Source organism: Engraulis encrasicolus, chromosome 1 (genome assembly GCF_034702125.1).
Source record: "Engraulis encrasicolus isolate BLACKSEA-1 chromosome 1, IST_EnEncr_1.0, whole genome shotgun sequence".
NCBI lineage: Eukaryota > Metazoa > Chordata > Actinopteri > Clupeiformes > Engraulidae > Engraulis > Engraulis encrasicolus.
Genome location: NC_085857.1, coordinates 12827787 through 12843196, shown reverse-complemented (window position 1 = coordinate 12843196; position 15410 = coordinate 12827787). Strand labels below are relative to the sequence as shown.

General features: G+C 44.0%; 1 protein-coding gene across 1 annotated transcript in view; it reads left to right on the top strand.

The window, feature by feature from the left end:
- Positions 1-15410, top strand: part of usp34 (ubiquitin specific peptidase 34) — a 158179-nt gene that overhangs the window by 66091 nt on the left and 76678 nt on the right. Inside the window, exons 18-20 of the mRNA XM_063197771.1 lie at positions 6306-6421; positions 7250-7377; positions 14356-14445. Of these exons, the coding sequence (XP_063053841.1) occupies positions 6306-6421; positions 7250-7377; positions 14356-14445 (334 nt within the window). The remainder of the gene's footprint in view (positions 1-6305; positions 6422-7249; positions 7378-14355; positions 14446-15410) is intronic.

Below are 15410 nucleotides of genomic sequence, written 5' to 3'. Positions count from 1 at the left end.
GGGAGGACCAATAATTATTGAGAAACAATACAGCGCCCCAAACAATATTAAAGTAGCAATAATGTGTCTTCTACATAAATGCAAAAGTTATACTGGCCTGAAGCCTATTCAGGGATACAAGTGGCATCTCCTCCTCCAAATATGCAGACTGCCTATAACTGCAGATATTGAACAATACTTGGCTATCTGTTTTGCTTTCTTCTTATTTAGTCCAGCTATTTGCAAACCTCTGACACACAATTTATGAACATGTCCAAGGCTACCATAGATAAGTGCCACCATGGATGTTTTGTAGCCACTTACTGTCAATGCATGAATTACTGGTTGATACTTAACACATTTTTCAGCAAAGCACAGGTCCATATATGCATCAAAGCAGCATCCTATTTCCACAACTGTGATGGTTTTTAGAGTCTCATCCACAAGAACAATGTCAGGGGTGTTAGGGCAGTCTTTAAGAACATTGTCCAGAACATCATTGGTGGTCAAATGGGAAAACCAGTTTGGGTTGATTTTTCTGTCTGTGTGTACATTTGTTGGTCCATGTAGTTTGCGCAGTTCTGTTGCAGTAATGTCCACAATGCGGTTGTGACGGGCGGTGTACAGGCCTTTAAAAGCAATACAGGCATTCATGATGTGCGCTGTAGATTCTATAGTCTCGTCAGTATGTAACAGGCAGAATGGTTTATGGCGCATTGGGTACCAGAGAGAAAGGTTATATTGAGTAGGGAGAACTTGGAGCCTAGCTTTAATTACAAATTTAAGAATGCCTGTATTGACAGCTGGATTATGGAGCGCGGAGTGAGAGACCGTATGGTCAGCGCACTGTAGGCACGCGACTTTGCCTTGAAGTCGCAAATTCAGCCAGTGGGCGCGTTCTTGTGAATGGAGGTAATGCATAATTTCGTACCTGCACATCCTGCTGCTGATCACTTTGCTGGTTTCGTCATGGTGTAGAGTCGCTTCTGCACGAACATCAGGGTCCATTAAAAGCTCCTCGCTGACGATGACCTGAGCTCCACTCCTATTTACCCATCTGAGCTCCACGTTGTTACTTGTGCATAGGTCATTTAAATCTGGCCAGTCAGACCGTACTCCATATCCACTGGCATTGCTGTCTAATTTCCCACTTGTTTTCTTTTTGAAGCCCAGGAAACTTGGTTCGCCGATAGGGGCTAATGGAATATTGCGCTTCCTCATATCCAGAAGTAGAGAGCCCCGAGCCATGTCCCGAACTGTCGCATCATCGCTGTTCAGCATGCACAACAGGTGGTTTATTCGGGTGGCCGTGTATGTCCATGTAATGTTTGGGACTCCAAGTCCCCCGTCTGATTTTTTCAAAAAGATGATGCTTCTGGTTGTATGTGAATTTAGGCTTAGCCATTTCCTCACCAACTCCACGGTTTTGTCATTCAGTTCGTTAAGCATTTTCTTAGTTATGTGTATGTTTGCGAATAAATGTTGGATTTTGCATAGGGCTACATCACGCACTGCCTGGAGTTTCATGCAGACAGGCAGAGGGCATTGGTCTATTTGATGTAGCCTCTCCAAGTATTCGTCGCGGATCTCTCCAAGTTGTTCGTGCCACTCCCCAGCTATATTGAACATGTGGCCCAGGTACCTATATGTCTCGTGTCTTGAGTATACTTTAATCTCGTTCCCAGCTATGGTGAATGAGGGAGGGTGGTCGTGCTTAGCCCAATACCACCTGTTGCCGCCACTGCGCCGTTCGTAGAACACTGCGCATTTGCTGGCCTTGACCTCAAGCCCAGACCATTGCAGGAAACGCTCGGTTCTTGAGAGCATGTTGGCAATTACGTTTTCTTCCTTCGATGTTATGAGGACATCATCTGCAAAGGCCTGGACGGGATTTGGAGACGTAATTCCGGGTGGGGCAAGGGGGCATAGCCATTTCAGCCACTGGTTTAACGCCACTATGAAGTTCACGGCGCTCCAAGGGCACCCGGTTTTAATCCCAACCTCAAGTTTGACCGGTTGCGTCAACTGATGTCCGCATATGACTTGCAGAAATGAGTTATCATACACGTCCTTTACTATTTCAATGTACTGTTCTGGTAACTTAATTTCCATCAGGGACTGGAGCATTACACCATGGGGCAAGGATCCAAATGCGTCTTTAAAGTCGAGGAACACTGCGTAAAAGCGGGATGACTGGTGTTTAAAGTCGTCGATGGCAGTCTTTAAGCAAAAGACATGCTCATCCATTCCCCGCCTTTGGATGTATGCTTTTTGTTTTGGTGACAGCGTTCCGGATTCCACCAGCCATGGCAAGATTCTGTTTAGCATGCACTTCATAAAGATCTTGTATATGGTGGGGAGGAGGGATATATCCCTCCAGGTGGATGGGTCGTCTGGAATGTTGTTCTTTTTGGGTATCCTGTAGATGATAGCCCCTTTCCAGGAGTCGGGTACTTTGCAATTGTTTAAACACACATTGAAGATCTGCGTAAGTGTCATTGTTGAGAAATGTTTGGTTGCTTTAATCACCTCATATGACACACCATCTGCGCCACATGCCTTGTTGTTTGGGAGGCTGGAGAGGACTTTGGAGATCTCCTCTACGCTGAAGTCAGATGTGGTGGGGGGGTTAGTTGCGTTTTCTGGGTCGAGGGCACCATGCCATGGGGGGCAGCTTGTCAGCTGGTGTGTCTGCGTTGGCTGGCATTTCTTAGTGTAGTGCTGGTGTACCTTGGTGACATCAGTTGTTGCTGGGGGTTGCTCTGGATATTTACTGTCATTCAGAATGATGTTTATGGCCTTGCCTCTTTGGTTTTGCCAGAGGTGCACTAGTTCTTTCTCGCTTACCGCTCTGGGCTCCCTCGAGCGCTGTGGCTGGAACGCTCTACTCAGCGCAGGTTGGATGGTTCCTCGTACGAAGCGAAGCTGCTGGTCTATCCATTCGGTAAGTGTCTCTGGGTTGGGCCTTGGTGGTAATGCGTTGCAGATGGGGAATTTTTGTAGAATTCTGGCGATATATTTTAACAAGGGTAATCCTAGTGGTCTCCCGTCTCTGTGGGTTGGTGTAAAGACTCCGTTGCGATAGAATACTCCGTTTAAGATGGTTATAAGTTTAATCCAATGACGAGGGTTACTTCCGGTAAATCCAATTGTTTGTTTGTCGTTAATTAGTTTTACATCCAGTGCTTTTCTAAAAAGTCTCTCTTTTTCCTGGAATTGTTGCCATTCTGTGTCAGAGAGTTTGCGATTGAATCCTGCGAAGTTTATCCATGCGTTCTGATTGTCTGCCAAGCAAGGCGTTGGTTCGTGGATATGCCATCCTAGGCGGAGGATCTTGCCACTTGTTCGCGCAGTTCTAGTCGCTGATTTTAGGCTTGAGACCAAGCACATTTCCAGCCTTTATGTTTTATCAACACAATTTGCACTTTCTGCGTTTTCGACGGCAGTTACGACGGGTGTAGATCTTATTTTTTCCTGTGTTTGGGTGGCATGTCAGGAGTGCGGCCTGCCGGCGTCTTGCCAGCGTGACGCATGCACACACACACACACACACACACACACACACACACACACACACACACACACACACACACACACACACACACACACACACCTCCCTAACCTGGCCTCCATATACCACGAACACCTGGTGCAAGGTACACACACACACACACACACACACACACACACACACACACACACACACACACACACACACACACACACACACACACACACACACACACACACACACACCTCCCTAACCTGGCCTCCATATACCACGAACACCTGGTGCAAGGTACACACACACACACACACACACACACACACACACACACACACACACACACACACACACACACACACACACACACACACCTCCCTAACCTGGCCTCCATATACCACGAACACCTGGTGCAAGGTACACACACACACACACACACACACACACACACACACACACACACACACACACACACACACACACACACCTCCCTAACCTGGCCTCCATATACCACGAACACCTGGTGCAAGGTACACACACACACACACACACACAACTCCCCAACCTGGCCTCCATATACCACGAACACCTGGTGCAAGGTACATGCACACATGCACGCACACACGCACACACACACACACGCACACACACACACACACACACACACACACACACACACACACACCTCCCTAACCTGGCCTCCATATACCACGAACACCTGGTGCAAGGTACACACACACACACACACACACACACACACACACATACACACACACACACACACACACACACACACACACACACACACACACACCTCCCTAACCTGGCCTCCATATACCACGAACACCTGGTGCAAGGTACACACACACACACACACACACACACACACACACACACACACACACACACACCTCCCTAACCTGGCCTCCATATACCATGAACACCTGGTGCAAGGCACGCACGCAGGCACGCACGCACGCGCACGCACACACACACACACACAACTCCCCAACCTGGCCTCCATATACCACGAACACCTGGTGCAAGGTACACACACACACACACACACACACACACACACACACACACACACACACACACACACGCACACACACCTACACACACACACACACACACACACACACACACCTCCCTAACCTGGCCTCCATATACCATGAACACCTGGTGCAAGGTACACACACACACACACACACACACACACACACACACACACACACACACACACACACACACACACACACACACACACACACACCTCCCCAACCTGGCCTCCATATACCACGAACACCTGGTGCAAGGTACACACACGCGCACACACACACACACACACACACACACCCCTCCCTAACCTGGCCTCCATATACCATGAACACCTGGTGCAAGGTACACACACACACACACACACACACACACACACACACACACACACACACACACATACACACACACGCACCTCCCTAACCTGGCCTCCATATACCATGAACACCTGGTGCAAGGTACACGCACACACACACACACACACACACACACACACACACACACACACACACACACACACACACTAGGGCAGTGGTTCCCAACCTATGGGCCGGGCCCACTGGTGGGCCCTGAAGGTATTCCAAGTGGACCTTGAAATTATTTTTCCAAAATAATAATCATATTTTGGTGTGTGTTGCTGTTGATTTATTTGAGTTTTATTCTTCATTTGGTCAGAGACAATTTCGAGTGGGCCCCAAGTTGAAAAAGGTTGGGAACCCCTGCACTAGGACTTTGACGTTTGCCCAAAAATCATAGTCGAAGTTCGTTTCTATATTAAACACGATATTCGAATATATTCGAATATTTATCCATATTTTTTACCATTAAAATTACCCCAGTTAGACCTGATCTCAAGCTGAAGTTGTTCTTTCCCCCAGTCAGTGACTGGTAAAAGGCTATTCCAACCAGAGATGTAGCCTAATGGCCCATTAACAACATGCATTCAACCAGCCATTATTTTTTAGCGATCGTTCAGCACTTATTAAGAAAACGGTACTTAGAGGTGTGAATGCAGATTTAAACATGGAAAAGCTAGCAGCCATGTCAAACTTGTTGCCCAAGTTAAAATTTGAATGGATCTGGGAATCATCTGAATTGAGCACACAACACCAATATCAGCAAATATCTGTCACTAATGACGGACATTTAGGTAGAGTGTTTGTAGGTCTAGGTAAGATGACTGCTCTTGGCTAAAAACTCATATTTATCTTCTTGAAGAACCTAAGATTTACATGCAGTTCATGCTGGGTGGGGTATTTAATAAATGTTGATAAACGGAACGGTAATGTATAGTTTATAATTTTCCACTCTTGGCTCCGGTGCAGTTGCTGCCACCAAAGCACACTTGATATTGACAGGCAGGCAGGCAGGCAGACAAAGTATGGGATGCTGTTTTTGCTTCTCTAATGCAGGGATGGGCAACTGGCTGCCCGGGGACCACATGCGGCCCGCCTCCTCACTCAATGCGACCCGTAGATAAAAACAGTAGGCATTATTAAGAAAATAATGACCATATTTTTTAAAACAACTACTGAATCAATCTGTTGTAATTATACCCTGGAGTATTGAGTATAGAGTATTTTATTCCTTCCAAACAATATGGGCAGTCAGTGAGCAACCAACTGCACCTATAACTTTGCAAATTGGAGTTAGATCCGCGGTCATGAGGCCCTCCGATTGTGGCGATTAAAAAGCGTGGCCCTCCTCATCATAAAAGTTGCCCATCCCTGCTCTAATGCCTCTGGCTCTGTTTGTCCCTCAGGCCCTTCTGTCCACAAGCACCAGTACTCCACCCACGCAGTTACCGACATCAACCTGGACAACGTGTGTAAGAAGGGCAACACACTGCTCTGGGACCTGGTGCAGGATGAGGATGCTGTAAGCACACACACACACACACACACACACACACACACACACACACACACACACACACACACACACACACACACACACACACACACACACACACGTTGTACACAGATGCTGTAAGAGCGCGCACACACACACCTTTAAACACTAGCACACGCACACGCACGTACACACACACACACACACACACACACACACACACACACACACACACACACACCTGTGAACACTCGCAAATCAGACATGAACCGTGTGATTGCTTATTTATTCTTATATGGTTGTCATACCAAAATGTAATCATACACCACACATGCTGTACAGTTCTCTCTCGCTCTCTCTCTCGCGCTCTCTCTCTCTCTCTCTCTCTCTCTCTCTCGCTCTCTCTCTCGCTCTCTCGCTCTCTCGCTCTCTCGCTCACTCTCGCTCTCTCGCTCACTCTCGCTCTCTCTCTTTCACTCTCTCTCACACACACACACTCACACAGGAAATTCATGGATTAATGTATGTATTCTTGCACATATACAACACTGTGTGTGAAATGAAGATACATCCATATAGTGTTATTCCATACGGCACTCATGCAACAAACCCAATCCAATCGCACATGCTCACTGACATTCACACATGCACGGAATTTTCACGGTGTGAAACTTATGCCGTGCCTTTTTACCCTCGATACAAAATTGCAGCAGAGAAAAACAGGGGGTGAAAATGTTGTTACTCGGCAACAGTACATTTGAAGCAAAAAAAAAAAATCTCATAAAAGTAAGAAAACCAGACACACTCACGGGCACGATCTAAAAGCAGTGTTCCGTTGTTTCCATGACAACCCAGATCCACCTATCGGAGGGCCTGATCGGCGAGGCGGAGAAGCTGCTTTGCTCGCTGGTGTGCTGGTTCACCGACCGGCAGATACGCATGCGCTTCATCGAGGGCTGCCTCGAGAACCTGGCCCACCATAGGTAAGACGGACGGACGGAGGGTGTGTGGGTGTCTGTCTGTCTGTCTGTGTCTGTCTGTCTGTGTGTGTGTGTGTGTGTGTGTGTGTGTGTGTGTGTGTGTGTGTGTGTGTGTGTGTGTGTGTGTGTGTGTGTGTGTGTGTGTGTGTGTGTGTGTGTGTGTGTGTGTGTGTGTGTGTGTGTGTGTGTGTCTGCGTGTCTGCGTGTGTGTGTGTCTGCGTGTGTGTGTGTGTGTGTAGAGACAGTGTGTGGGTGTAATGGCCAGCTATGACCCTTTGTGTGTGTTGGTCTCTGTGTGTTGGTCTCTGTGTGTTGGTCTCTGTGTGTTGGTCTCTGTGTGTTGGTCTGAGTGTCTACCTGAGGATGCAAGCCAACAGTCTGTCTCACCTTACTTCAAATCATGAAACCAGTCTAATAAATTGCTGTGTATGCGTACATTTTCTGATAAACTTGTGAATGCGAGACAGAAACCTATCTGCTGATTTCAAATGAATGCAAATGCTATGCTCTGCTCTCCAGCAGACATCTGAAGCACCTGAAGCAGTTTTCAGTAAAGAGCAATGGGTTTCTGCAGTAATGATGTAGCAGAATAGAGCACCACTTTCAGAGTTGTGGTGTAATGCTTTTTTGTTGCTGTAGCCTGGCAAATGCTAAGAACAGTTTTAAGCTTCTGTGCCTGTGAGATACTTGGGAAAAGGTCACATCATTAGTAAAATTATACCAGGATTTTTTTATTTTTCCTCTGCGAATGCTTCTACAGTTTTTTTGTCCAGTCACACAGCTCTGCTCATTCTCACACATCAAAATACCACATTTATTCTCAAGTCACATGAGGTGCATGTGGTTGGATCAGATGCAGAGGGCTGTGGATTAAAAATGAAATAACCAAATGAAATGAGTTAATTTCTTATGTTGAATTGCATCTTATTGTTCAGTCATACCAGATCAAGACCTGATAACTAAGTCTTTCAGAGGTATAATTTGGTAATAGTTTTAGCAACATTTGAGGGTAACACTTTCTATGAAGCCCATATCTATAGCGCATTATGAGCACATTTATAACAACTTACAATGCACATTTAATCATAGTGCATTACGACTACACTCATAACACTTCATGATGGAATATATCAACAGTCATGAATAACTATAAATCTAGCTTATAATGCATTATAAACCTTGGGGTGTTTTGAGTGCTTGTGAATGGTTATAAACTCTAGGCAGTGAAGAGGCTTATAATACATTATAACTGTCATGATGCACTATGATTAATTATGATGCGCATTATAAGTTGTTATATGTCATAATGCGCTATAGATATGGGCTTCATAGAAAGTGTTACCTATTTGAGTTCCCATTTTATCAGAAATGCTCAGGATTTTCACCACTGCATTCTATGGGATCTATAGAATGTTCAAGGCCAGGGGGCGCTGTGGCGCAGCGTGCCACATTTGGGCTTACATTGCCCACGGGGACCAGTCAGTTCGCGGCCCTGCCCCATCTCTCTCTCCCAATTGTTTCCTGTCTACTCTCACACTAGGGCTGTAGTACTCGAGTCCGGACTCAAGTCCGTTTTTTTATGGACTTGGACTTGTCTCGGACTCTGTATTGTTTGGACTCGGACTTGTCTTGGACTCGGACAATGGTCTTGCCAAATTAGGCTTTTGGACTCGCCGGGTCTGTCATTAAGTTTTGTTTAGAACACTGGCCATCATAGATTGTAAAGTGGAGCTTGAAATCCAATAACAAACAAGTTTGTCTTCTAAGGTTCACACTATTGACATTCATCCTTTTCATTGTTAAACACTGACCGACATGTGACTCCGACTTGACTTGGACTCTACAAAGGTGGACTTGACTACAGCCCTACTCTCACACTGTCCTATAATAATAATAATAAAGACCAAAAGGCCTCACAAAATACTTAAAAAAAAAAAAAAAAAAAGAATGTTCAAGGTCAATTCTAGAAGGACTGTGCTGAAAATACTTTCTCTTCAAAGGGTTAACCACATTGTCTAAAAGCCGTCTTCCGCAGGATGAGTCACAAGCACTTAGCCATCACGTCATCTATGCCATAATACTTTATGCAATACACATACTTCATGTATAGTGTCTGACCACCTCACCAGTCCAATCCACTCTCAGGTCAAATACTACTGTACATCTAATAGCACACACACACACACACACACACACACTCACACACACACACACACACACACACACACACACACACACACACACACACACACACACAGCAAGCACACACTTACAGCACGCACACACACACACACACACTCACAGACTTACACACATACATACACACACACACACTCACAGACTTACACACATACATACACACACACACACACACACTTGTTGTAGAGCTACAGCGATGAGTCACCCCATCTCATCTCATGTCGCCCCGGCAACACCACTTACTGTACTAGAGCTCCTATCCCATAATTTCAGCAGTTAAACTTGACTGGTTTTATGGCTTATTGCCCCCACCCCATCCCCAAGGGGGTATCTGGGTACCCTAATGCAGGTTTCTAAAAGAAACCAGCCATCTTACCGTCTTCTCCATCTACTAGTGTTTTTCCTTAGCCCAGTTGCTCCCAGTGTACGCTAACTTGGGTCACTTGGCATAATAATAATAATAATGATTGAATTTGTATAGCACTGTATCATACAAGGCATGTAACTCAAAGTGCTTAACAAATGGGAAAAAACATCATTGTTAGAGATGGATTTAAAAGTAGAGATATAGAGGAGAGGCAGAAATAGCAGGAAGGCAGAGGAAGAAGAGATAGATAGAGATTGTAGAGTCATAAGGTCAACGTAGGTTAGGACCAGGATTCTTAGATGCGTAAGGTCCATAGTGGCTGGGCCTAGCATAAGTCATAGATAGTCGCGCTCAGATGCGGCCCCTGGTGGCATCAGGGGTGAGGAAAAACTCCCTTTCGCTTGAATCATAGTTTTTAGGGGGGAAAAAAATAAAAATAAATAAATACATATATACATTTACAGTATCTCGCTGCGAAACAATATTCCAATATACTGAAAATATTCCAACCCTGTGTTACTGTCAAGTTGTTGAAACGTCACGAGAAGCAAGTACATTTATCTATTTCAACACTATTTTTTTCATTATTGTGATAATTACACTAACTCAAAGGTTTCAAACTCGATTTCTAAGCCATTAGCTCCTCATTTAAAACTTGCATCATGCAGCAAGCCACATTTGTGTCCCCTCATCTTCTTCTATCACCACAGCAACACCTTTTACTTCAGCCGCAATCCCATCATTTCGGTGGTTAAAGGGGTATGCCACTATTTTGGGGCTTAATACAGTTAAAATTGTTGGTCAGGGTTTATAAAGGTGGTAAAGTGTTTTATTTTTCATGTAAGCCATTGTCTTGCTTTAAGACAAGTTAAAAGAGGGAGCATGTCGCTAAGCTAGTGAAAGTCAATGCATCCGTGTAGCATACCCCTTTAAACTTGACTGGATTTACGGCGTTATATCCTCCGCACCCAGGAGCAGACTACTAACACTGCCCTACAAAGGCAAAATGCAGCAACTACACCAACATTGAAACAGAAAAATGCCTTCAAAAGCCCTGGTCTTATGTCGGAGACTGTGGTTACTGCAAATTTGCCATGGCAATGTCCTTAAAGGGACACTGTGTGAGATTTTTAGTTGTTTATTTCCAGAATTCATGCTGCCCATTCACTAATGTTACCTTTTTCACAAATACTTACCACCAGCATCAAATTCTAAGTATTCATTGTGACTGGAAAAATTGCACTTTTCATACATGAAAAGGGGGATCTTCTCCATGGTCCGCCATTTTGAATTTCAAAAAATAGCCATTTTTAGCTGCAAAAATGACTGTACTTGGACCATACTAGAAAATATCTGGGTATTACTTAGTAAACTTTCATGTAAAGATCAAATTTGGCAATAGGCAGCCCAGTTTCAATGAGCAGCATGGTTGCAGTACCTTTTTTGACCATTTCCTGCACAGTGTCCCTTTAAAAGCGGGCACATTTGGACCATAACTGAACTCAACTCAATTTCAATTTTGACAAAATTCAACTCAATTTTGACAAAATACGTAGCTACTGCACTTTTTCCTTGTATGGCAGTATACAGCAGAGATATCCAACCTGCAGAGGATCAGAGTATGTACTATTCCGTCTTAGTCTCACAGTCTAACAGCTCAGCGCACTTCACTGAGTGACTGCCTTTTCCCACACTTCTACTGTATACATTTATCTGCCAAGAACCTGCTGAAATGTGCACACAATCAATGTATTTAATTGATGGATTGCTTTGTCCACATCAATTGGTTTTAAAATGGCGTGTCAATGAGACGTGCAAGAATCTCATTCGTTGACCACACAGTGAAGTGCGCTGTGGTTGGTGTTGCTAGGAGACAGAAGTCATGACAACATCACTGGTCAGATAACAGCATAGATATTGTATGCAAGCCATAGTAGACCTATGTCATTATACATATAGTCAAACAAGCCTGGGGTGAATTTCTCAAAACCAAAGTTGCTTATTACATTAGCTACTTTGTTGTTTTCAATGCATTTTCCCATTGGCAACTACTGAAGTTGCTAACAGGCTTACGACTTCTCTTTTGAGAAACTCACCCCTGTATTGCACTTGGCTACTCAAATGCTTCATCAGCTTTTGAAAACGATGACCTTCAAACGGTGGGCAGAGGTACGACATAATGTCTCCAGCTCTTTGAGTGAACTACTCTCAAGCAAGAATTTTTTAATAGCCCCACTGAGGTCTCGCCACTGAAAGTTCTTTTACTTTTTGCAATTGGTTGTTCCGATGTTGCTACCACCTTCATTATTCCACTGAAATTGCTTTACTCGTTTCATTTTATCATGATTTTGACATTTATTATCATGATTTTGAACAGACATTGATGCACAATGAGCTACTGGACTCCTGTTTCTTGACCTCTACAATGACCTTCATACTTGTTTCTTTCCTCATCATTTGTCTCGTTTTCTTGTCAGTTCAACATGCCAAATGGTCGTGAGTCACCCTTGCAGACAGTTGCTACCAGACACCAGCGATTTTTGGTGGACTTCAATCCTGACCAGTGTTGTTAGGGGTTGTTGCTATGGCATTTAATTACATGGAGGGGAAGTTCTATCGAGAGTCTTTCCTGGCTTTGGCCTGTGGAGGCACGTTTTCAAGGGGTTTCAAGGGAGGTGGAAAATAACAAGGACGATGCAATTTGCCAGCTTCCTATTAAGAATTAATTTGCAAAAATAAAAAAATGATGCATTGAGCAACTCTGCCCTCGTTTTATTTTACTTGTGAGATGCTCCAGTACTTCTCAGCATGTGAGAAAAAAAGAGCTTTCCAAGACTCGGGTTGAAGTTTGACCTGAGGGTCATTTCCCAATCCACCCCCATCTCTCTCTCACCACGTTTCTCTCATTCCATCATCCTATCTCAATACATTTTATACATAAAAAATAAGTAGATAAAAATCTCTGAAAAGAATCATATTTTAAAAAGAGTTCTCACTGAGAATGTGAGAAAGGGGGCGCTGTGGCACAGCGTGCTAAGCCCCCCACATTTGGACTTGCATGCCCAGGGGGTCCCTGATTCGAGTCCGACCGGGGTCATTTCCCTATCCCACCCCGTCTTTCTGTCCCACTGGCTTCCCATCACCATCTCAGACTGTCCTATCAAATAAAGGCATAAAAGCCCCTAAGAATTTTTTTTTATTTTTTTTAAGGGAGAGAATGTGAGAAAAGGATCTTTCTGGGTCATACAGTGCTGACTCGTGCTTTATTGGGGAGGTGACCTCTAAGGCAATGCTGGCCGGGAACATGCGAACGGGTGTTTATGCTGATTGGTGTTATGGCTGAGGTACGGTAGCTGGTAATTATCTCCTTTTACAAAAGAGCTAAGAGCTAAGACTTCGCTACCTTTTTTCTAATTGGTCGAAAGTAGAGGGAGGGGCGCAGAGATTGGGGGGGTCGGGAAAAGACCTCGGGCTGGAATCGAATCGGAATCCTCAGTGGATAAGTACAGTACTTAAGTTTCAGCCAGTTTGTAATTTGCACTCAAACCAACCAACCATCTCCAGCATCTTCAAAATCTTTTATAGCTGAAAAAGTCTAATAGCTTAAAGTGGCGGATGCTTTTGTCAAAGATGTTACTGTAGCTTATGTTTTCTCTCCAACCCCAAAATTTGCTAGCTTTGGCCTGCAGTTGCAAATAAATTATGGATGTACTCAATCTGGTCCTCCACATAATAGCCGCAAGTGGCTTGAAAAAAAATCTATGGCTCTCAGTACGTTCTCATATGCACACTCACTTCCTCCACTTGTGCTTGTGGCCTCACATTTTGCTGATGCCCGCCTCCGTGGCAAAAAGCAATTAAGTTTCCCCGCTGTCAGCCTAGCCACAACAATTGTTGGGGGACTATTCTTCATTCACCATGCAGTTTACAAATGAGAAAATGACTTCACAATTTAGCTTTTGCGAGATATTGAAATACAATGCTGTTGTCAGTGATGTCATCACAAGGTATTACTTCCTGGTATGATGCCACAAGCACAAGTTGAGGACGCAAGTTTGCATATTGGAATGCACCCTCTGTGTTTTTTTTTCATTCTCCGGTGCAGAATACATGGTAACTTTCATTGAATTTAGCCTATGGTTGATTGAACCAAGCATGGGAATTTAGAACAATTTTTGGGAAATTAACACAATGAATAATGGAATTATGTGATGGGCTTATTTGTATGCGATATATTTTGGTTAAAAAAATAAATCAAAGATAACAATATCTCTCTCTCTCTCTCTCTCCTTCTTTCTCTTTCTTTCTTTCTTTCTTTCTTTCTTTCTCTGTCCTTCTTTCTCTTTCTTTCTTTCTTTCTTTCTTTCCTTCTCTCTCTCTCTCTTCCTTCCCCACCCCCCCCCCCCCCCCCCCAGATCTGTGGTGGTGTCCTTGCGTCTGCTGCCAAAGCTTTTTGGGACGTTTCAGCAGTTTGGCTCCAGCTACGATACTCACTGGATCACCATGTGAGTAATCTTTTTTTTCTTCAGCCAATCGTGATGATTGCAGAATTAAGGTTAAAGGGACTTTCTAGAAATTCTTCACACACACAACAGAGAGAGAAAGGAGAGGAAAAAAGAAGAACGTAGAATGAAAGCAGATTTAATGACTTTGAAACTTTTCTCAGCAGAGGGGGAACAAAATGAAGCTTCAAGCTTGTGCCAGTATTGATAAATAAATAATAAAACAAAAAACTAATGGGAGATTTGATGAGCTGTGCCCAATGTTAAGCTAAATGATAGATTATTAAATTGTGCAAAATAACTGAGTTAATAGGCTGTGAAATGGCAATCATTTCATGTTGATTATTTTGGGAACTTCCCCACATGTGTGGAAGTAGGTGCTACGGTAATAAAAACAATGTGAATCAAAATGTGCATGCATGCATACCCTTCAGTAAGCATATTCGAACTTTAATGAGGACAAACTTCTCATGCCAATCATTATGATTGCGGGATTGGAGTTTAGAGTTTAGGGGAATGCTACAAACCACACACACACGCATGCCCGTGCGCACGCACACACACACACACACACACACACAGAGAAAGGAGAGATGACTAGCCTGAAACCAGCTTTAATGGCTTTGAAACTTTTTTAGTGTCAAGCTTTTGCCAATTATGATAAAATGCTCATAAAAGATTTGACGAGCTGTGGCGAAAATTAAACGACGACTGGCTAAATGTTGGGTTCATTAGGATGTGCAAAACAACTGGATGAATAGGCTAAGTAATGACCATCATTTCATGCTGAGGGAACTACAGTATGTTGCCGTATTTTCTACAATAATTATCCTGGTAATAAACGTGAAATAAGCACTTTATAAACATGTCTTGTGTGTCTGTGGTGTTAGTGGGTGATGATCTGTGTTTTAAGATAACTTAAATGGTGCGTGTGTGGGTGTGTGTGTGTGTGCGTGTGCGTGTGCGTG